This window comes from Rhinolophus sinicus, chromosome 17 (genome assembly GCF_057876585.1).
Source record: "Rhinolophus sinicus isolate RSI-liver-muscle chromosome 17, RSI-T2T, whole genome shotgun sequence".
NCBI classification, from domain to species: Eukaryota; Metazoa; Chordata; class Mammalia; order Chiroptera; family Rhinolophidae; genus Rhinolophus; species Rhinolophus sinicus.
The window spans coordinates 12,347,427-12,369,854 of record NC_142517.1 but is presented as its reverse complement, the minus strand read 5'-3'; the positions used below and the strand labels follow the sequence as shown (position 1 = coordinate 12,369,854).

At 36.7% G+C, this 22,428-nt stretch overlaps 2 protein-coding genes and 1 pseudogene across 2 annotated transcripts; 2 read left to right on the top strand and 1 right to left on the bottom strand.

Annotated features, from left to right (window-relative positions):
* The first annotated feature begins 264 nt into the window (after positions 1-264).
* LOC109446498 (keratin-associated protein 13-1-like) lies at positions 265-834 on the top strand (annotated as a pseudogene).
* An 11,123-nt stretch (positions 835-11,957) lies between these two features.
* On the bottom strand, positions 11,958-12,781 carry LOC109446499 (keratin-associated protein 13-1-like). Its single transcript, XM_019729922.3, has one exon. The coding sequence runs from the start codon at positions 12,748-12,750 to the stop codon at positions 12,235-12,237; it is 516 nt and encodes a 171-aa protein (XP_019585481.2). The 5' UTR covers positions 12,751-12,781; the 3' UTR covers positions 11,958-12,234.
* Positions 12,782-20,769: 7,988 nt separating this feature from the next.
* LOC141571731 (keratin-associated protein 13-1-like) lies at positions 20,770-21,601 on the top strand. The gene has a single exon (XM_074333808.2). The coding sequence runs from the start codon at positions 20,801-20,803 to the stop codon at positions 21,314-21,316; it is 516 nt and encodes a 171-aa protein (XP_074189909.2). The 5' UTR covers positions 20,770-20,800; the 3' UTR covers positions 21,317-21,601.
* The last annotated feature ends 827 nt before the right edge of the window (positions 21,602-22,428 follow it).

Below are 22,428 nucleotides of genomic sequence, written 5' to 3'. Positions count from 1 at the left end.
AGGACATTCCTGGCCATGATGGGATGGTCATTAAGGTAAACCATCATAGCATTTCTGACACAAGAGTAGTTTATTGGCTTTGTGTTTTATTATTATAGCACCCATAAATACAATATGTAAGAAATTATGTAGCTGCAATTACAGAAATAATAATTGAGTAATAACAAGCAAATGAGAGAATACAAATGTGAAAACGATGCCCTTGTAGCTTTCAACATCTATTGCCAAAAGTATATAATCGCCACAGCCCAGGAGTGACATTCAAACTCAGAATCTTCTCTCTGTAGCACTGCTGAATTCACATCTCCCTCAACATGTCCTACAACTGATGCTCTGCAAACTTCTCCTCCTGCTTCCTTGGGGGCGACCTGCACTACCCAGGCTCCTGCTGTGGCTCTTCCTACCCAAGCAACCTGGTCTACAGCACTGACTGCTGCTCCCCCAGCTCCTGCCAGCTGGGCTCCTCTCTCTACAGTGGCTGTCAGGAGACATACTGTGGGCCCACCAGCTGCCAGACGTCCTGTGTGGTGTCCAGACCCTGCCAAATGTCCTACTACTGCCCAAGGACTGCCATACTCTTCAGTCCCTGTCAGTCGACTTATACTATGTCTCTGGACTCTGGGTTCCACAGAGGTTGCACCCTGGGCTATGGATCCAGAAACTGCTACTCCCTGATCTGTGGTTCCAGTGGCTTCTTACCCCTGGGTTATGGAGTCTGTGGTTCCCATAACTTGTAGTATGGATTTGGATTCTACCGTCCAACATATTTTGGTTTTCGGAATCTGCAGCTACCCGCCAATCTGTGGATCTCACTTTTACAGATTAACTTGGTGAATGTTATTAATATGTTGAATATTTTTGTAGAATGTCAATTATTTTATTCTAACAATTTTCTTCATGGTCTCCATAGACAAATTGTTCACCCACTCTATCTCCACTCAGCCTAGGTTACAGATTGGTTCTTGCAGAATTTAAGTTTAAGTAACAAACTTAAACTTCAAATTACAGTTGCATTGGTGATGGAAATCATCCATTTATTACATATGAAGTTTTTTAAGTTCGCGAACTCATCCTAGAAAAATTGGCACACACTTCATTGCTGAATATCACTACAGTCACGTTTCAAATATTCCTCTTAGGAAGCAATACACCGATGCCAGTGCCTAGTCCACCCTTCAAAGGAATTTTGGAACTCTTTTTCTGGAATGGCCATCAAAGCTGTCGTCGTATTATCCTTGATGTCCTGAGTGTCATCAAAATGTCTTCCTTTCAGTATTTCCTTTATCTTTGGATAAAGAAAGAAGTCATTGGGGGCAAGATCAGGTGAGTAGGGAGGGTGTTCACTACAGTGTGAGCTGGTGCATTGTTGTGATGCAAGAGCCATGAATTGTTGGCAAAAAGTTCAGGACATCTAACTTTTCATGCAGTATTTTCAGCACTTCCAAATTGTAAACTTGGTTAACTATTTGTCCAGTTGGTACAAATTCACAATGAATCTGATATCAACCTCATTGCAATAAGTTCGCAAATTTAATTGTCAGACTTCGTGTCTTTCAAGAAGTAACAAAATCTAATTTTCTTAAGTAAATAAGCATATTTATTCTGGCACCCATATATGGTGTTTATTATTATTTGTTACTTATTTCTTCATTAAGAATTTCACTATTCATTGGCTTTATATATGTAAAAGATTAATTTGCTTTACAAAGCAAGCTTTGGATTTCTAGAGGTTGGGGGATTTGAAATAAAATTTTTGGTCTTTAGATTTTATTTGCATTTTAATATAAACTTTGTATAAATAAACAAATAAAGAGCTTAGAAAGCCTAATCCTCTAAATCATGTGAGTTCTTGTATCTCTCTTCACAAGAGGAGAAAATCTCAAAAGTTGGTGGATACATATGGAATGTAGACAGAAAGACTAAAATTTAGAAAAACTGCTGGTTTTGTACATGAAATATAAATTAAATGTAAATCTAGCTTGTGTCTGTATATTTTCAGAAAATACTAAATATAAAGCTTGAATAACTTCATTAAGTTCATCCCAGGTTGGTTGATAAAGTAACCAAATCCCTGAATCTTTGTGAGTACATTTCCATAGAATTCATTTATTTACAGTATATAAGGAGGAAACCAATCATTCTTGGTGTAAAGATTTTGCTTCAGGGTGTGTGCATTTTAATCTCTATACTCTCCAATGGCTCAAACTATACATATAGTTAAAAACCACAGGATTTATGTCAGCAAAATACAAAGATCCTTTATTTTTATTTTTTTATAGTAACCTGTTAATCTTTTATAGGCCACACATTCCAGAAAATGATACACTGCTCTGTCAGACCATTTGATCAGGAGACAAATCTAATAATAAAAAAAGCATTACCTTTGTGTTGAACTAAATCAATGTTCAAAGAGATTTTCAAGTCATTATTTCTTTAGAATCTTAAACACTGCTCAGAGGAAGATAAATTTTATGTGCAACATTTCTTTTAAACATGAGGCAATGGAAGCTAAAGGTGAGTCAAGGTCTGGCCAAAGATCCCCCAGTCTTAAAGAAAAATTGATGTTTGTAATTTCTTGAAAGATGGAGCCTACTACAAAAAGCAAAAACAGAGGTAGTATAGGATAGCATGGAAGTAGTTTGGGAAGGTAAAACGGAATGAACAAGGCTAAGAGGCATAAAGTTACCTAGTATATTTAGGGAACGTTTGGGCAGTTAATTTACAATGAGTGGAAGATTTATTTGGTAAATAGCGCTAGATATTTCAATGGCTAAAAATCTTCACTCCAGATTTTTTTGTCCATTCTAAATAATTTTGCATATATCATAAAACAAATATTTTTCCAATCATTCTCATATACAGAAATTTAGCAAAATATTTACAAATATTACCTTTGACAGCATTAGACTAGGTGGTTTGAATCACTCCTATCAATAAGAACCCAGGTAAAACTAGATAAATAATCTGTGCACAAACATTAGAGCACTACCATGTTAAGAACTGAAAGATCAAACTTAGGAGAGGCTTTAAGTCAATGAAATGTTGGTATTTGGACTATTTTCTTCTTGGAGTTATCCACTGATTCCAAAAAATGTTAATGAGCTCATGGTGTGAATGAACGGAATCAGATTCCAGGAACTGATGAAGAGCTGTAAATACAAGTAAACATTGTAGGCTTTTGATATGTTCTAGGTTTAAAGCCTCTACTAGAATTTTAAGAGTAGGCAAACATAGGCTATGTTTCATAGGAACTGAAGCCAATCTTTGAATTATATCAATATTGAAGATGGGAGAGTGTTAGTAATCTTACCCCACCTTAGTATATCCAGAGTAATTTCTTCTCCAAATAGACCTATTCAGAGCCTCAAATTACCTATGGTAACTGATTAAAAATTACCAATGTTACTGGGAAAAAAAAGACCCAAACCAACAGATACCACAAGGTGACCCCTTGAGCCTTGCCTTTGCTGAGTGTACAAACCCTTTGGAGTGTACTTTTCTCCTAGTAATGCCATCTTGAGTCTTGAGCCCTTTGAGCCCTTTTGAGCCTCCCTTTTGCCCAGGGCCCGCTCCAAACTCTTTGGAGGGTACTTTCTCTCCTAATAATAATGCCACCTTGAGCCCTTTGGGCCTTGAGCTGCTTTTCTTTGTGCTCGGCCTGCTCCTAATTCTTTGGAGTATACTATCTTCTCTAATAAACTCTCTTGCTACTTAAAAAAAAGATAACACAATGTGCAAACTATCCTACAGGCGATCCAAATAATGGACATATTAGAAATATACAGAAAAATAAATGTGGCTATTATTCTTTAAAAATTAAAGACAAGTTTAAGAATTTTGACAGAGTGCTAGAATATATAAAAATGGACATGAAAATGCTAAAACTATAAAATACAACAACTGAAATTAATAAAACTCAAATGAATTCAAAGGCAAAATAAAACAGTTGAAACTGTGAACCAACCTCCCTCCCAGCTGCAATCTAGAATATAATAATGAGCTCAGATCACAGAATGGGAGCATGTCTGATTGGCGTGTAGGGAAACTGGAGGTGCAATAGGGCTGATAAAAATTGGGGAAAGTTCCTGCTTAACTCAGTTCTTTGAGTAATCTTATTGATAAGCCTTTTACCTTTCTAAAATGCAGAAGGAAGGACTTACAGTCTCTGGAAACCAATAAATCTAAATTTTGCGTATGTATATTTGTGTGTGTATATGTGTATTAATCATATAATCATATGTGTATGTAAATACAATCATATATGTATATAAACATAAATATTTATACTCTGCAATTTACTGTTCTTTTATACAATGTCTATAATGTAATAAAATCTTACAAAAAATTTTAGAGTACATGTAAATATTCCCCCAATCAAAGAAAAGCTATCAATAGAAGCAAATTCACATTTGGAACAAATATTATAATTAGTTGGAACAGACTTTAAAATGGCTATGATCAATATGTGAATAATTTAAGAAAAAGATGTATATAATTGATAAATATCTGGGGAATTTTAAGAGATATGGAAATAATAAAAAATACTTAGTGAACATCATCAAACAGAAAGTTAAAAATTTTAAATAAAAATAGTACTAAGAGAATGTTTTATAAAACAAAAGTAAAAATATGTGAACTTGAGGATGGATTTTTAAAAAATATCCAATTTAAGCTACACAGAGAAATTAAAAAAAAAAAAAGACAGAGTAAAGAGTTGGAAACTTGCTGAAAAACATCAAACAATCTAAAAACTATATAACAAATGTCCCAGAAAAAAAACATTAAAAAGTTGGGCAAAAGACAAAATGAAGAAACTGTGGTAAAAAAATTTGCACATTTAACAAAACAAAACAAACCTCTCTAACTCACAAATCCAAGAAACTTAGAACATTTAATTTGATTTGGAATAAACAAAAAGAAATCCAGATTTAGGCATCTCATAGTTAATTGGTAAAAAACGACAAAAAGAAAATCTTAAAAGTAGCCAAAGGAAACAGATAATACATATGGGGAAATAATAATAAGAAATGCAGCTAATTTTCTTAAGGCCAGAAGAAAGTGGAAAGGTATCTTTAAAAGGCTGAAAATAAAATAAGGCAACCTAGAATTCCATATCAGTTTAAAATATTCTTCAAAAATGAAAAAGAAATTCAGAAAATATATATCCTCAAAAATTAAATATAAATTAATTAATTTGATGTTAGCTGACTTGGTTATCAATTTCTAGAAGTGGGTGCAGTTGAAAAAGCACCATAATCTATGGCTAACACTCCTTAGATGGGAAACAATTGGATCCATATTTCAGGAATGCAGATCCACAAATAAAAATATCCCAAGTCAATACGTCCACAGTAAAGAGTACACATATTTTGAAATTGCCCAGTTGTATAACATTGACAAATGATTCAGTTGGGTTTATTTCCGAAAAAAAAACACACAAAAAAACTATCCCAGGAGGCCTACACCATATAGGCCTAACCAATACAGGGTTGGGACTGGGTTGACCAGGATCTGAGTGCGTGGGAAGTCTCCTTCAACTAACACCCATCATTATTTACCATTATAGAAATGTAGAATTAAAGATGAAAATACACTGGAAGAGAATGAGGTTACAAGGCTCTTAGACAGGTACAGAGAATATGAAAGAAGATTCTGTACTCTTCGAAAACAAATTTATTAACTTTTCACATTTGTCTAAGAGTAGTTCTACTCCTTACTCATCACGTTGTTATTCTTAAGTTTTCAGTGAAGACTATTTTGAATAATTGTTTGCAAAATAGGACGAATAAAAAAAGACTAAGACAGTCACTCAAATTTTACTAGGTTGTATCATTGTTATCACACATTTCAAATTATTCCCCAATTTCTACTCTGTTTTGTTTTTATGTTTGGATAATTATTAATGGTATTAATTAATTTACAATTCTATGTGGTTTTTTAAGTTAAAAATGTATAATTCATTTCTATCATATCTACTAAGTTTTCACTTAAAGAGATATATTGCTAGCACTAAACTGAAAAGTCACCCAAATTTAAAGTCTAAAGCCAACATTTGTGATAGAATTTATTCCAATAGATTTTTCTCTTCAAAATGAAATTCATACAGTTTAAACATAAACTCCTTAATCTAAAAATAATGCAGTGGTTTCTTATCTATTTTTAAATTTTGTTTTGTTGTTTATTTGTGGAATTAAAATGTAAGCTGAGTATTCCACTGTGAATGAGCTTTGAAAGCCTAAGTGTGTTCAAGATCTTAACTAATATATTTAGAGTTTTAACTTTCTTAAAATGGTATTTCTGGGAAGTTCATAGTTTCAAGGTGCAACTATTTCTTACTGTAAATCTCAGGAGCAGAGGAGAGTTGAATTCATTCAGTGAACAATTGGCCATGTTTCTGTGCCAGCAGAAGGAGGAAATTAAGAAGTTAGCATATATACTAGGGATATAGAAAGCAAGGATTTGTTTGTATGGTTTGGTCCACATGAAACAAAAAAAGGAAATAGAGAACTAGTATACGTTTGTAAAATTGAGAAAAGAATGCCTGTGAGCTTGTAATAATGAGAATTGAATTCACCCCCATGTCAGTTGGCAGTAGAGTCTGAATTTTACATTCCAACAACCAGTTCCCAATCTGATTCATTTCTCTGAGTGTGTGTAAGGAGGTTATCACTGAACCTAGGTGGGGAGAGTTTAGGTTCAGAAGATATGGGTTTCATTTTGGTGCCTTCCCAAGGCTTGAACTCAGTGTAGCTGAAAATGAGCTTCTAGAGGTTTCCATATGTCTGTTTCAGTTGAATCTCACCATGAAATTGGATACTCTCATTTTTTATTATGATTACCTTCTAAGCTTTTATAAATATACTATTTCAGAAAGTAAGTTGCTAACAATGTAGCTTGTTGTAAATGAGCCAAACATAAAAACAAACTGATATCTTTGTGTAGAGCCAAGAAATCTTTAAAGCAATTTCCTATGCATCATTTCATTATACCCTCAAGCAGACCTGTTAGGAATTTATGTATTATATTGTAAGGTCCTTTTAGTACATGATAAAATAGAGGCTCATGGGAATAATAGACTTGCCAAAGTTGCTATTCCTTTCAGGAAATTAAAATGTCCCACTTTTGTCCTAAATGCATTAAATATGACAGACATAAGTGAATACATAAATCACCAAGTTAAGCTTATTTATTGTATAGATGTGGAACTTGAGACCTAGAAGAACTAGTTTCTAGGTCATGCTACGAATTAGTGGTAAAGTAAAGATATAATCCCTGGTTTTCAAGTTTCATTTTGATACAGTTTCAATTGTGTCATGTGATCTCATCTTCTCTCTCCTCCAGTTGCCTTCTTCCTTCTTCTCTTCCTCCCCATTATCACCACCATCATCATCACCAACCACCAGATTCCTTGGAAAATAATCATAGTTTCTAGAGTGTTACTGGGAAATCTAAAGGGATTGAAGCAATGAGAGAAAATATAGAAAATCCTTTGGCTTTTCCTGACAAAATTTGAAATGGCAATGTTGGGTGTTCTCCTGAGAACTCAATCTTATTTTGTTTATAAATTTCATGATTTTTGAAAATGTCATAATTCAAGTTATCCTCGCATGCAAATTCCTACTTGTGCACCATAGTTATCTTACAGATCCCGAATGTAGACAAAATTGCATTAATGTGGAGGAATACTTTTTGGCTAAGTTGGGTCTATTTCTGATGATTAAAAATTATCTGTGTATTTCAGATGTGACAGTGGTTCTCTGGCCCCTGGAAATACTTTAATTAAAAAGCAAACTTCCTTTTAAAAACAAACTAGGGATAGATTCAGTAGTAATTACACAGCAATATAATAAAGTGCTCATACCCAGCTAGTAATTACAGTGTTGGAAACCATAAATTTGTAATATCACAACTGGTGCTGATCTTTAAGATTATAATGATATAATATTATGATTTAAAGATACAAGCTTCAAAGTATAAAAGATTTGTCATTATGCCTCAAGAAACCAATTCCATGCAAAAGCTGCTCAGGAACATCCAGTCCATACCCCAAAGACTTTTGAAACATTCTGAATTTACCAGGATCAAGAAGAAGTTCTCCCTCAAGCCACTCACTTAGCGTCAGTCATCCTGGTCTCCAGTTTGCTACAAAGACAGCCCCCCTCTCTACCAAGTTCCCATCAGATCTTTCAAAGGTCCTGTCCCTACCTGACTTCCAGCTTCCCTGATGCATTCCCTGGCCATCTGTTACACTCAGTGGCACTGTACATTTTGAATTCAGGGGTTCAGGTCCCAAGCTCTTGCTACCCAAGCTGCTCTATTTCCAGGAATTTCCAGTCATCTTTTTACCAGCCAGCATGTGGTTTTGACTTCTAGGAACTAATATATTCAGTTTCCCAGGAAACTCATCATGAGTCATTTCTATGCAATTTATTTCACCAATTTCTATTATTTATTCTTGTCACATTAGTGATTACAGATAACAGCTTTGTTTTTCCCTCAACCTAACTCTCATATATTTTATTAGTCATGCCTCAGTAGTACATTGTCAAACATCTTGTCAGTAGCAGTCGGCTCTCAAGCAATATTCATTTGGCTCTGCTCTTAGGAAATGCATCATGAACAGATGTTCTATTACATATTTTGTTCAAGGAGAATGCATTCATTCGTATGCTTCTCTATGAGAAAATTTAAAAACAATGTTTAAAAATGTGGTTCCTGTTTCTCTGAACTTACCACTAGCAAGGTTAACCAAATAACTGTTCAATTACAACAGTGATCAAAGCTGTAAATGAGCGGTTCCTCAACGTATAAGTACAATTTAACACTGAGATCTTAACTATTTTAAAAGCCAGCAAAGCTTCCCAAAGAAAGTATTTTACTAGCTGAGTCTGGAGAATGACTTAAAATAGCTTAGTAGACATAGAAACCGGAGTAAGGATATCCAATTAGAAGATGATTGCACTAATTTCAGCGAGAATGGTAAAACCTATGATTAATGGAGTCCAATAGTCAGGATGTCCACATGTACTCATCCTATATTGTTAGCTCTGTCTCCAGCTTCTACAGAAACCTTCCTTTTGCTGTAAAAAAACTGAACTTCAATTCTTCCCTGAATAAAATGTGTGCATTGTTCCGCTATGCTTCAGTCATTTGACTTATCTTCTTATGCTTCTCTTTATCTGTTCTCATAGTTACTGTGTTTTTGATAAATTAAGGTAATCCCAATTTTTAGATTCATTTTTAAATGGTGTTTCCTTTATAATGCTACCATTACCAAATAAAAGTTTTCTTTTAATCTTGTGAAATTAAGGGTAAACCGAATTACAGTGAAATTTAAAGAGTGGGGTGAGAGGATTAAAATGGTATAGTGAGTATGGAAATCTTGAATTAGAAGAAATTCAATTAGTGAATTGTTATGTGCAAAGATTTCATTTCCTGAACTGAAAGGAGTTTGAAAATGGAGTTCTCAGGTTTACTGGGGATGAGAGAAATATTATGGTACACGAATAAATATAGATAATACATCAATGGAACGGAGTAGAGTACTGGAATAGACTCATGTATTTTGTCATTTGTTTATAAAGCTATCAAATAAATTCAAATGGGGAAAATATCATTTTAAAAATGGTATTTTGATCTTAGAATCACTGGATACATGTAAAACACAAACAAAAAACAACAAATAAGAAAAGGAAATGTGTTTGTGTGTTTCATAGACATATATAAAAGCTGAAATTTTGAAGCTTCTAGAGAAAAACAACCTAATGGTATGCAAAAGTTTTCTTAGAAAATATGACAAAGCACTATGAAAGAAAACTGGGGTACAGGAGGTGGGGTTGATTAAAAAGAAGAGGATACTTTCTGGGGTGGGGAAATGTTCTATATCTTGATCAGGTAGTTGTAACAGGTGTATATACATATTTCTCAAGAGCATCAGCTACGTATTTCCTTACAATCTCTTCATTTTATGTAAATACAAATTGAAAAAAATGATTTTTTTTTCAAAATCAGACAATATTATGCTACTCAAAACAATTGAATAGCTCTTGTTGCTTTTAGAAGAGAGTGCAATCCTAAATTAGATCAGCAAGGACCTGCAGAGAATGGCACCAAAATCTTTCTGGCCTAATTTCAAGTCATTCTTTCCTTTTTCCCCAATGTTCAGACAAAATGGCTCTTAGTTTCATAATGCACATCTCAAGACTTTAGTCTTTAAAATACTTCTTCTCCAAGCCCCACCTATCCATTCCCTACGTATTCTTTAAACCTGTTTCAAATGCTATTCCTCTGGCAAATTTGTCTTGACTTTTAAGTCTACATGAGATTCCCTTAATGAGTGTTATTTTAGCACCAATAATTCATTCATAACTCATTATTATTTTAATTAAATGATTATTATTTCAGAATTTGCTTTCTCTTTTAGATTTTTCAGTACAGTTAGACTATATATTGTCTTAAAATATTTATTATTTTTGAGTAACACACAAATGCAATCTTCTTTTTAAAAATATATTCAACGATGTATTTCCACAGCACAGATTTTGGTTCATGGTAAAGGCACAATGAAAGTATTGTGAAAAATAATGGGAGTGACACAATATTTGACAATGTGTTCTGAGGCATGGAAAAAAATGGAAGAAGTGAGTTGGGGAGGATAAAGCTGCTGTGATGAATGAGATAAACATTAGTAAATAGAAATTGTTGAAGTCAAGTGCCTAGAAATAATGCATGAGAGAATTTCATGGAAACGGGTTACATTTATTTTTGGAAACCAGTTGGTAGACAGATAATCAGCAGCTTTTGAAATTATAGTTGTTTGTGTAGCAGAAGCTGTGACCTAAACCCCTAGGTTTTTGTTTCTATTTTTTTTATTGGGGAACAGTGTGTTTCTCCAGGGCCCATCAGCTCCAAGTCGTTGCCCTTCAACCTAGTTGTGGAGGGCGCAGCTCAGCTACAAGTCCAGTTGCCGTGTTCAATCTTTAGTTGCATGGGGAGCAGCCCACCATCTCATGCGGGTTATACCAGCAACCTCCTTGGTGAGAGCTTGTGTTCTAACTAACTGAGCCATCAGCCCGCCCCAGGCTGGGTTTTTTTGCTAAGCCTCTAATACTCAGCATTTCGTTTCCTGATTGCTGGGATATTTGAGGATCTTTTTAAAACAGAATAGAAAAATATTTAAATATTGCTTGTTCTAGTATGTAACTGTTAGGTCTCCAGTTATTATACTATCTATGTTAGTTCCTTACTTTTTACAACACTTGGACATAAGAAAGAAGAATGGCATAAATAAAGGATACCCAATTTTGTTTCAATAAACAATGGAAACGGTTGCTTCTGATGATATTAAAAGTTTCTCATTTGCAGTTAGATTCAGTTTATAAATTCGCAAAGAACCCAGGTGCAACTTCACACCTGCTGAGACTAGTTCCTTCCCACCTAAGTTTGTTGCCTGCCTTTTTATACAAATGGAGATAATTTGAGCAGATTGAAAATAGTAATTGGGGTAGAGGTATTTAGCCAACTTTAAAACTATGAGACATTTCCTGCACTGTGATTACCTAAATCTAATAGGTGCTTTTTTTTCTAAAATTTTATACCCACACATGAATCTTTCATTTTAATAGCTTTCATTCACAGGCCTCATCATATAAAACTAAATTCTGTTTCTATAACTTCTCTGTTTCATGTCTTTAGAGATGTATGATCCTTATTTATATTGCGTATACAGGATATTCAAGTCTTTTAAGATTTGCATTAAGAGACAGACTGTACCTAGAAACTGTGGGCATCCGGGGGAAACACCTGCTTAAATGAGGAAAATAATCTAAGCCCAACCAAAATTTGTGCAGAGCCACCAAAGCTTTCCAAAGCTTATTAACAGAAGCAAGGACAACACAAATCCCAGTTGCTGTGTTACCAATAAATAACAACATTAACAGCATATTTGGATAGCAGAATTCAATATTTATTGAAATAAAATTATTTGATTTTTAAATCTATTTTGGAGAGAAATGCAAAACCACAAATTCTATCAACCATGCAATTTGAATCATTTATTAATTTTGTAATTTAAGAGAGTAAATCTATCAGCCAATGTCAGAGGGTCAAAGAAGTGAAGAGTTGCTGCTGATCAAGGAATATTAGAATACATTTGAATGGAAGAAATTCAGATAATAGATAATCTCAGTACAAAATCTGAATTTCTCAAATTGGTTTGGCTCTGCTACAAATTAATCAGTAAAAGCCAGATTTACAGAATGGGCGGTAACAAGATGAATGGAAACTCCTGGAAGGAAAGTAGGTTGGGCAGCAGAAACTAGATCCATAGCCAAGGGAAGGGAAGCCGCAGACTCCATAACGCAGGGGTCTGAAGCCACTGGAACCACAGCTCAGGGAGTAGCGGCTCCTGGATCCATAGCCCAGGGAGCAGCTGCTGCTGGACCCACAGCCCAGAGACCCTGTGTAAGTTGGCGGGCAGGGAATGCAGAGCGTGGAGGTCCTTGGGCGGTAGCAGGACGTCTGGCAGGGTCTGGACACCACACAGGACGTCTGGCAGCTGCTGGGCTCACAGTACGTCTCCTGACAGCCACTGTAGAGCGAAGAGCCCAGCTGGCAGGTGCTGGGGGAGCAGCGGTCAGTGCTGTAGACCAGGTTGCTGGGGTAGGAAGAGCCACAGCAGGAGTCTGGGTAGCGCATGTAGCTCCCAAGGGAGCGGGAGGAGAAGTTCCCAGAGCAGCAGTTGTAGGACATGTTGATGGAGATGTGAGTTCAGCTGAGCTACAGGGAGAAGATTCTGAGTTTGAATGTCACCTTCTGGACACAGGCATTTATATACTCAGCAACAGGCGTGGTAACCTACAGGGTTGTCCTTTACACATTTTTGCTCCTCATTTACATATGTGTAACTCAGTAATCTCTGTAATTGCAGTTGAGTATTTTTCCGCTTGTTGTATTTATGGGTGCTATAATTTTGAGGTTGCAGCCAAGGCCAAATGCTATGACTGTTTTACACTAATGTGCATCCCATGATAGTCAGGAAAGCCCCTCCTTTTCATCTCGTCATAAACTTCATGGGTCTTGTTGCTAGTAATAATGAGCAGACACTTTTCTCAAATGATGGAAAAGGGAGTCAAATTGTTTTTTATTTTTATTTTCTGTCCACAGACAAGAGGCCAAATTTTGGCTTTAATGAGGAACCTCCTAAATACTGACCTTTTCTTACACTGTTTTCCCATTCTCCAAAAGTATTGTCCATCTAATACATTCTTTACACAGTACCTCTCAGATCCAGTGGGGACAAAACATTTCATCCAAGACAAATGAAATATCATTGAGGGCTACAGCCAGAGAGAAACCTGGACAATTATTTGGAGACATGGTGACAACAAGGGACAGAACCAGAGAAGTCACAAGTGGAGAACAATTTGCGCTCTTGTAAAAATTACCAAAGAGTTAAGCAATCCTGAGATGAGGGAAAGAAACAATTGGGTTTGGGATTCAGTGTATCTAATATGATGCCTATAGTCCTCACAGATTCTCACCTATATGTGTAGCAGCCCTGAGAGTTTACTTCTCAGATCTTCAACTACAGGAGGCTGCACTGACCAAGGGCTCCACATGTGGGGGTCTGCAACCTAACCTCATTGTCATGGAAGCCTCCTCTTCTGTGGGATGCTCCCAGGCCGTGACTGAGCACAGCAAAGATACCAGGGAGCATCACTCCTGGGACAACGGGATTCCTCCGATGGCCAAAGACAGGATTCTCCAGTGTCCTTGAGGGGCTAACTTAGTCTGAGTGGCTGCTTCGGGCACTTTCGTCCCTCCCTTCTTCACTCTGGTCAGACTTGCCTCACAGTCTGACAACTCTCCTAGCCTTCTCCTCTCCCTCCCCCAACTCTTTTCTCTCACAGACATTTCCCCACTAAAGTCCCTGTACATTTAATTCCATCTTGGTATCTGCTTCGCAGATGACCTGTATTAACACAGTAAGTTACAGAGTGACTTTCGTCACCCCACCTATGTCTCTTCTAGAAATTGCCAATTTGTCACTAAGAAATCTTCTTGGCTTTATTGGTTTTCCCATTTTCCATTAGCTTTTTGTTTTTAAACAGTAAAGTTTGCTCTTCTATTGTTTCACTCTTTTGCATAATTTGAATTTAATGCACTTTACTGTTTTCACTCCTTAGTATAAACATTAAGTCAGTAATTTTCAACCATTCTTCTAAAATGTATGTATTTAAGGCTATCACTTTCCCACTAATAATCATTGTTTAATTTTGGTAATTTACATGTCATTGTGATTTCTTCCCTGTCTGTGGATTATTTAGAGACATAGTGAGTGCTTAATTTCCAAATATTTCAAGGATTTACTAGTTTATTCTCTTCTTCCTGTTGCTATTGCTTTTTAGCTTAAACCTCTATGGTTAGCCTATGATCTATTTTGATAAATGTTCTGTGTGCACTTGAAAAGAATGGATATTCTGAAGTTTTTGACTGCAATGTGTTGTGCCTGTGAATTAGGTCAGATTTGCTAGTCATATTGTTAATCTTTTCTATGCCCTTACTTTTTTTTGCTTGTTTGTTTTTGTCATCTGTTTCTATTTGAAGTGAAAGAAGAGTGTCAAAATTTGTACCTTTAATTGTCGATTTGTGTATTGCTCTTTATAGATGATCATTTTTAGTGTAATGACCTGAGTCACCTTTTTCTTTGTTTTCATCTTGTTTGGGATTTGCAATGCTCCCTTAATCTGGGTGTCAAAGAATATCCAGATGCACTTCTTTGTTATGCTTGTTAAACCTTCTAGATGCTTCTTAAACGTGTGAGAGACAGTCATTAAACTTTGTCTTTAAGAAACAAAGGCAAGGTAAAATGTATACTACAAAGGGAAGATTCTGGAGAGGGAAAAATGAAGAAAATCTGCGTATAGTGAATCATTTTTATAACTTTTTGGAACTAAACTAATTGGTTGGCAGATAGTAAAGAATTCAGACTGGACATTCTGCCTTGTTCATGCCCACCAGGGTTAGCAAACAAAATTATTTCAGTCATTTAATGATAAAACAAACAAACAAAAACAACCCAAGAGTTGAGCTTTGAAGTATATATTGCAGATTGTCTCTGGGTAATTTCTGCTAAAGCCCATATTTCAGGCATCTTAACCTTAGGCCATCTCTACACATTTTTCTCACTACTGTTTTACATGTGAGATGATGACTTTTCATCAGGTTTGGTAAATTCTCAACCATAGTCTCTTCAAATATTGTTGCTGTATTGTCCTCACACCCCTTTTCTGAGATGCCAGTTATAAGAGAAGTATATTCTTAAACTACATAACATGCCTCTAATACTCTTCTATTGTCAATTTTGTTGTCTCTTTATGCTTTAGGGAATGTCCATCTATCTCATCTTCTAGGTCACTCATTGTCTGTACAGCTATGTTTAATCTTCTGATAGAACACACTAAGGTTTGGGCCTGCCCGGTGGCTCAGGCGGTTACAGCTCCATGCTCCTAATTCTGAAGGCTGCCAGTTCAATTCCCACATGGGCCAGGAGGCTCTCAACCACAAGATTGCCAGTTCAATTCCTCGAGTCCCCCAAAGGATGGTGGGCAGCACCCCCTGCAACTAAGATTGAACATGGCACCTTGAGCTGAGCTGCTGCTGAGCCTCCCAGGTGGCTCAGTTGGTTGGAGTGCGTCCTCTCAACCACAAGGTTGCCGGTGGCTCAACTCCCACAACGGAATGGGGGCTGTGCCCCCTGCAACTAGAAAATGGCAACTGGACCTGGAGCTGAGCTGCGCCCTCCACAACTAAGACTGAAAAGGACAACAACTTGAAGCTGAATGGCAGCCTCCACAACTAAGATTGAAAGGACAACAACTTGACTTGGAAAAAAAGGCCTGGAAGTACCCACTGTTCCCCAATAAAGTCCTGTTCTGCTTCCCAAATTTAAAAACAAAACAAAACAACAACAAAAAAACCACACATCAAGGTTTTTAGATCAGTTATTATATTGTAAATTTCTAAAATTTTAGTTCATTTCTCTTCTATGGTTTTTGGTTTTCTGTAAAAATTCTCAATCTTGCCTTTAATTCTTTAAACATAATTATTTCTTAATATTTCTTCCTATTTCCTATAGTTAGATTCTTAACATAAGTATTTTAATGTGTGATTTTGACTTGTCCGTTGCATGGATTGTGTATTTCAGATTCTATTTTCTGGTGTTCTCTTGTGTTTGTCTTATTTTCTTGTATTCCTACTATATTTTGAGAGGGTAATAAATATTTGAGTAATAAATATTGATTGATTTGATTAATATGTATGTATCTGGATGATTTCACCTTCCTCTAGAGAGGGTTTACTTAAGTTTCTGGCAGGCGCTTAGAATAAGGACACCAGCAGCCTTGGTCATTTTAACTCAATCAAAAATTGAGATAACTCATAAAGAATAGAGACAGTGGAAATGTAAGGTCTGTGTGTGATGTCAGAGGGGCAGTAGACTGGAGGAGGGGGGTTAACACTTTGTGAGGATATAAATGTCTAACTGTTACATTGTTTTATACACCTGAAACTAATAATAATAATAATAAAATTGAGATAATTCAAACCTAAACATCAGCCCTTATAAGAGGTTGTCTGTTAATAATTCAAGTTTACATCTAGGAATTGGCTCGCCAATGTCTGGGTTATTTTCCATAGTCCCAACTCTTTGGTGGGCCCTGAACTCTAATTTTGTTTCTCGTTTCTCTAGCTCTATGAGTTTATAAAAATTCTCTCAGCCTCTTAGTCTCTACTTTCAAAATCAACATAACTTGAAAGGACCAGCAAGTCCAGATCTAGGCTCATTTCTTTTGACTTAAATTCTGGCTCTTATAGAATCTCTCTGACTCTGGAATGCTTGCATAGTTCTTTGAAGTTTTCAAAGAGAGATTCTTATTTTTTTTAATTTTCTCTAGCTTTCCTATTCTCCTTGAAAGGAATGGTTTAACATTTTAAGTGATGTTAACTTGCTAAATTTATGTAACTTTGAGAGATTTATTTATTTTTATAATACATAGGAGTAATTCAAATAAGTGAGTGGCTGCAGAGAAGATGACCATTTACAAGTCTGTTACTGTTGTTTAAATGGTGGTAGATGACAGCAAAATTCAGCAAATTCCAAAGCTGCCATTGTGGGTATCCAGCTTTTCTAATTCTGTCTCTCATGTCCATACCACACGCACTTGCGTTACACTGTATTTCAATATGGCCTGAACTCACCAGGAGCTTTCATACCTTTCTGCTTTTCTCAGCTTATTTTATCTTTCCAGATCTCATAGTATTCCTTTCCATATTTATGGTATCTTTGCTTTTCTAGGTGACACCCATCCCCAATAGAAGCTGTCAACACCCTGCCTATGTCCTCTGGGTATTCATCTGTACACTCCTGGGACATCTGTAAAACTCTGCCAAAGGACCTTCCACTTCACAAGAGCCCCTGTGCAGGGAATTCTCTATGAGAAATGAGCTCCAGTTTCTACATGGTACCTAGCTTCGTAATGTACCGTGTTGCCTACCTTTCATTCCGTCACATTGTCCCGCTTCCCAACAAAGATTTATTAGGATCACCGGCCAAGTAAACAACTTGCATTTGAATTCATGTTCTCAACCATTGTTTCTGGACATTTTATAGAAAAACACATATCAGATGCCTCATTAATATGTTCATTGAGAAATCTTCAGTGTTTCTCCACCTTATACAATTTTAATTAAAAGATCCCTAGGGAAAAATACCAAGACCATATTACAGAGAGAAATGTGCCTTAGGATTGTGTGTAGCACATTTAGGAAAAGCAGCCATGATAACTTTGTCCAGCAAATGTATTTTTAAGAATACAGAATTCAAAGCTTTCTAATCTATATCGTATAGTAATAAAAAATATATTTTGGCTAATAATTAATAATATATAGTGATTGAAAAAAAACTTTATATAAGAAATATTGGCTTTTGTTTATTAAGCTCTACCCTAGATGACTAGTAAATGCAAGACGCCCAACATGTGAGTGACAAATTGATTGGTAATTGGTAATTAATAGGTAGGTGCCAAAAGTTGTAACTTGCAACTATGGATGAGTTTCTGTTGGAAACACACCTCAAATATCAAAACTGTTTTGTTTATAGTCTGGTGATGGCACTCTGCGCTCTAAAAATCAGAAGACACTGGATGCACAAACCAGAGTGATAAGTTTTAAGTCAAATATCTCAATTTTTAATTGTTGATAAGTAACTCAGTCAAAAAAGGAGAAAAAAGAGGAGGAGGAGGAGGAGGAGGAGGAGGAGGAGGGGGAGGAGGAGGAGGAGGAGAAGAAGAAGAAGAAGGAGGAGGAGGAGGAGGAGGAGGAGGAGGAGGAGGAGGAGGAGGAGGAGGAGGAGGAGGCCCAAGGGTGGAGGTCTATGTTATATAAAACAAAAAAATATAATCTTTGAGTTTAATTTAGTCCCAGGTCGGGGAGTACAAATTCTTCTTAAATTCATACTAACTTAGTGTAGACAATGTTTTTAGACTTAGAGGCAAAGGGAAGAGAAGATTGGATCTTATAGGAAAGGATTCTTAAACAAGGAGACAAGTAATTAAAGACAAATTCACTACATTCCCCAGTTTTGTCTAATAAATCTGTGTCCCCTGTTTAACTCTTAAGGTTTATCTTCAAGATTATTTCATTTTTTTCCAGTGTTATTGAAGGATAAATGACAAATAAAAGTCGTAGATATTTAAGCTATACTATGTTATGTTTCTATATAGGTATACATTGTGAAAAGATTACCAAAATGAGACTGAATGACATACCAATCATTCCCCATGATTACATTTGTGTGTGTGTGTGGTGAAAACATTTAAGATAGCCTCTTTTAGCAAATTTCAAGTATACAAAATAGTATTAATAGTATTTTTGACTGTAGTTACCATGCTGTACATTAGATCTCTAGAATTTATTTATTCTGAAATCTTGTACCCTTTGACCAATATCAAGATAGTCTTAAAGAGTTGTGTTTTAAAACGGAAAAAAATGGGGAAGGAATAGCATCTACAGTGTTGTATTAATAGGACACTTTATCTACTTGCTGAGGCACAAAGCAAGGAGAAATGAATTCTGGTCTTGAAGAATAGAAAATAAAGGACTCATCACTACCTATTTGAATTGGGTGCATTTACTTCTTTCCTCTGTTCCTTCTAGAAGGTCTACATTAAGTGACTTTTAAAATTGCTATAGATTTTATTGAGAAAATTTTATACATTTAACATTATTTTTGTAAGTTTGTTATAGCTTTGTAAGAAACTCCATCAGCCATGAGACTACATTTCATTCAGTCCAGAATATAATTTAAGTGGTTGCATAGACATTGAATATTTTGTGAATGAACTTCGAAAGCAATTGGTTGTACTTTAAGAATATGATACATCTAACAAATGTTTTTAAAACTGAATCTATAGTTAAGCAGAAGCAAAAAATAAATAGCAATGCAAACAAGAAAAACAAAACAAAATAAACTTAAACCCAGAAAAAACAGAAAAGAAAATTGGTGGGTAAGGAGAGAGAGAGGTGGAGAGGAGAGAGGGAGAGAGGAAGAGAGGGAGAGAGGGAGAGAGAGAGAGAGAGAGAGAGAGAGAGAGAGAGAGAGAGAGAGAGAGATCCGTATACTGCAGAAGAAAAGAGAACTAGAAAAGGAACTTCAGATTTAGGCAGGAAAATGCAGCGTGGTACCTGGCTCTCTGCAGGAGCCAGAAAGTCATTCAAAGCCTGTGCAGTGGAAAACTAGATACATTATAAGGTGATAGAATTCCTGGATATTTATATATGTAGATGATGAAAAGGAAAACATATCAAAATGCATAAAATATACTAATTTTGAAAAGTTTTAGTTATAAAAGTATTGGAATAAAATGGACCACAATTTAGGAGTGCAGTAAAAAAAAAAAAGCTGCAATTCCTGAGCCTTCTCGGTGTTCCCCTTTCAGTTGATTCCTCCCCTCATCAGGCTAGAGTGTCCCTCTTGGCTGTCTGGGGATAGGCACAGACTGATCTTCCCTGGGACTGTTTCAGTTGATTCCTTTTTTGTCACCTGATCTTTAAATACATGACAAAGTGTCTTTCGGTTTCTGGCCATCTCTCTGTCTATTTTGTCTAGTTTTGGTCTCTTATCATTGGGTGAGGGGCACACTGTGTAACTGCAATACTTGGTGTATTAGTTTTCTTTTGCTGCCATGACAAATTACCACCAAGTAATTTAGGAGAATGGGAATAAATGGTGACAAAATGGATCATTTTCAGGAAGACTCCCATCCTGATGGAAATTGATTCATTGCACCAGAACATAATTGATGTTACCTCATTCCCCACTCTTAGGAGGAAAGCATCCACCAGCAAAACTAGATGTGGCTACATAGGAAGCACATGCAGGTAGCATAAGCCAGAGGAAAAGCTTTCTTGGCCATGATGCTTTCCTGGTCGTGATGGGATGCGCATTAGTATAAAACAGTCATAGCATTTTTCACATAGGAGTAGTTCATTGGCTTTGGCTGTAAAAACAAAATTATAGCACCCATAAATACAATACGTGGAAAACTATTCAAATGTAACCGCAATTACAGAGATGATTACTGAGTTAGTCTTATGCAAAAGAGCAAATCCAATATAGGAACCGTGATCTCATAGTGGACCACACCCATTGTTGAGAGTATATAAATGCCATAGCCCAGAAGCGACATTCAAACTCAGAATCTTCTCCCTGTAGCTCAGCTGAACTCCAATCTCCATCAACATGTCCTACAACTGCTGCGCTGGGAACTTCTCCTCCCGCTCCCTTGGGAGCTACATGCGCTACCCAGACTCCTGCTGTGGCTCTTCCTACCCCAGCAACCTGGTCTACAGCACTGACCGCTGCTCCCCCAGCACCTGCCAGCTGGGCTCCTCTCTCTACAGTGGCTGTCAGGAGACGTACTGTGGGCCCAGCAGCTGCCAGACGTCCTGTGTGGTGTCCAGACCCTGCCAGACGTCCTGCTACCGCCCAAGGACCTCCACGCTCTGCATTCCCTGCCCGCCAACTTACACAGGGTCTCTGGGCTGTGGATCCAGCAGCAGCTGCTCCCTGGGCTATGGATCCAGGAGCCGCTACTCCCTGAGCTGTGGTTCCAGTGGCTTCAGACCCCTGAGTTATGGAGTCTGTGGCTTCCCTTCCCGGAGTTATGGGTCTGGATTCTACCGCCCAAGCTACTTTGCCTCCAGGAGCTGCCAGTCATCGTGTTATAGACCATCCTGCGGATCCAGTTTCTACTGATCAAGTTGTAAAGGACCCAGATTCTATTGGTTTTGAGGTCAAAGTCTCTACTCAGTACAGCGATCATTTTCATTGTCACCAGTTACCACTATTCTTTTATTCTTAAATCATTAGTTTCTTGCATCACCAACTTTTGACAGACTTCTGAAATTGATTGGTAACTCAAAGTTAAGCCTGTACTATTGATAAAATATATGCTATTGGATTTCCACAGAAGAGCAATTGAAAATGAAAATTTTCATCAAATAAATTTATGTAATCTGGCACCAAAATATTGTTCATTCTTCTTATTATTACAATTTTCTCTCTTTTTTGCCTGTAATTTTTGTATTCAAGGATTTGGAAGATTTAAGTAAAGATCGATATGACTTCGAAACTGGATTTGGGCACAATACAATTTGATAGATTTGAGCAAATTTCTGTCAACATTGGATATGTTCCCTACTAGAAGTAGTCATTTCTAGGAGGTCCATATTTCACACCTCTCACTGTCAGTGACATTTGCCTGAGAATGAGAGATGCATTTCTGCTGATAAAGGAAATCAAAGAAATTGGTACATCACCTAGAAATGCAGACAACAAGAATATGATGTAGCGCCTAACGTGAGGTTTTACATAGACAGGAAACTTACCTAAAAGTCTAGTATCTGAGTATAGATCTTTCAGTTAAGAGACAAGATGAGGCTTATGCAACTTCAAGGACAGATGCTTTGCTCTTGGTTGGTTGACGTAAATGCCACAGTCTCTGCCTCCACGGGTGAGGTACTCCTGAGCCTCATCTATAAACGTGTGTGAGGAGATTCACAATGACCTTACATGGGAGGAACTGGTTTGAAGGAGTGTGGGATAACCTGACGCTTCTCCAAGGCTCAACCTGAGTCAAGCTAAGAGCAACACACATAAGCAGTGTTAAACATATATTCTTTAGTCTTAGCTTGGAGCGCCCTCTCCCCAGAGCAGAGCTGAGGTCAAGAACATGGGTGCAGACAGTTTATTTGGCACAAGATTTCAGGTAGCAAGTATAGGAGACTGTGGAAGTTGAAAGAATCAAGTAGGAAAATCTCATACAAGGACATACTTTGAAGTTAGTGTCACAGTGGACAATAGAGACT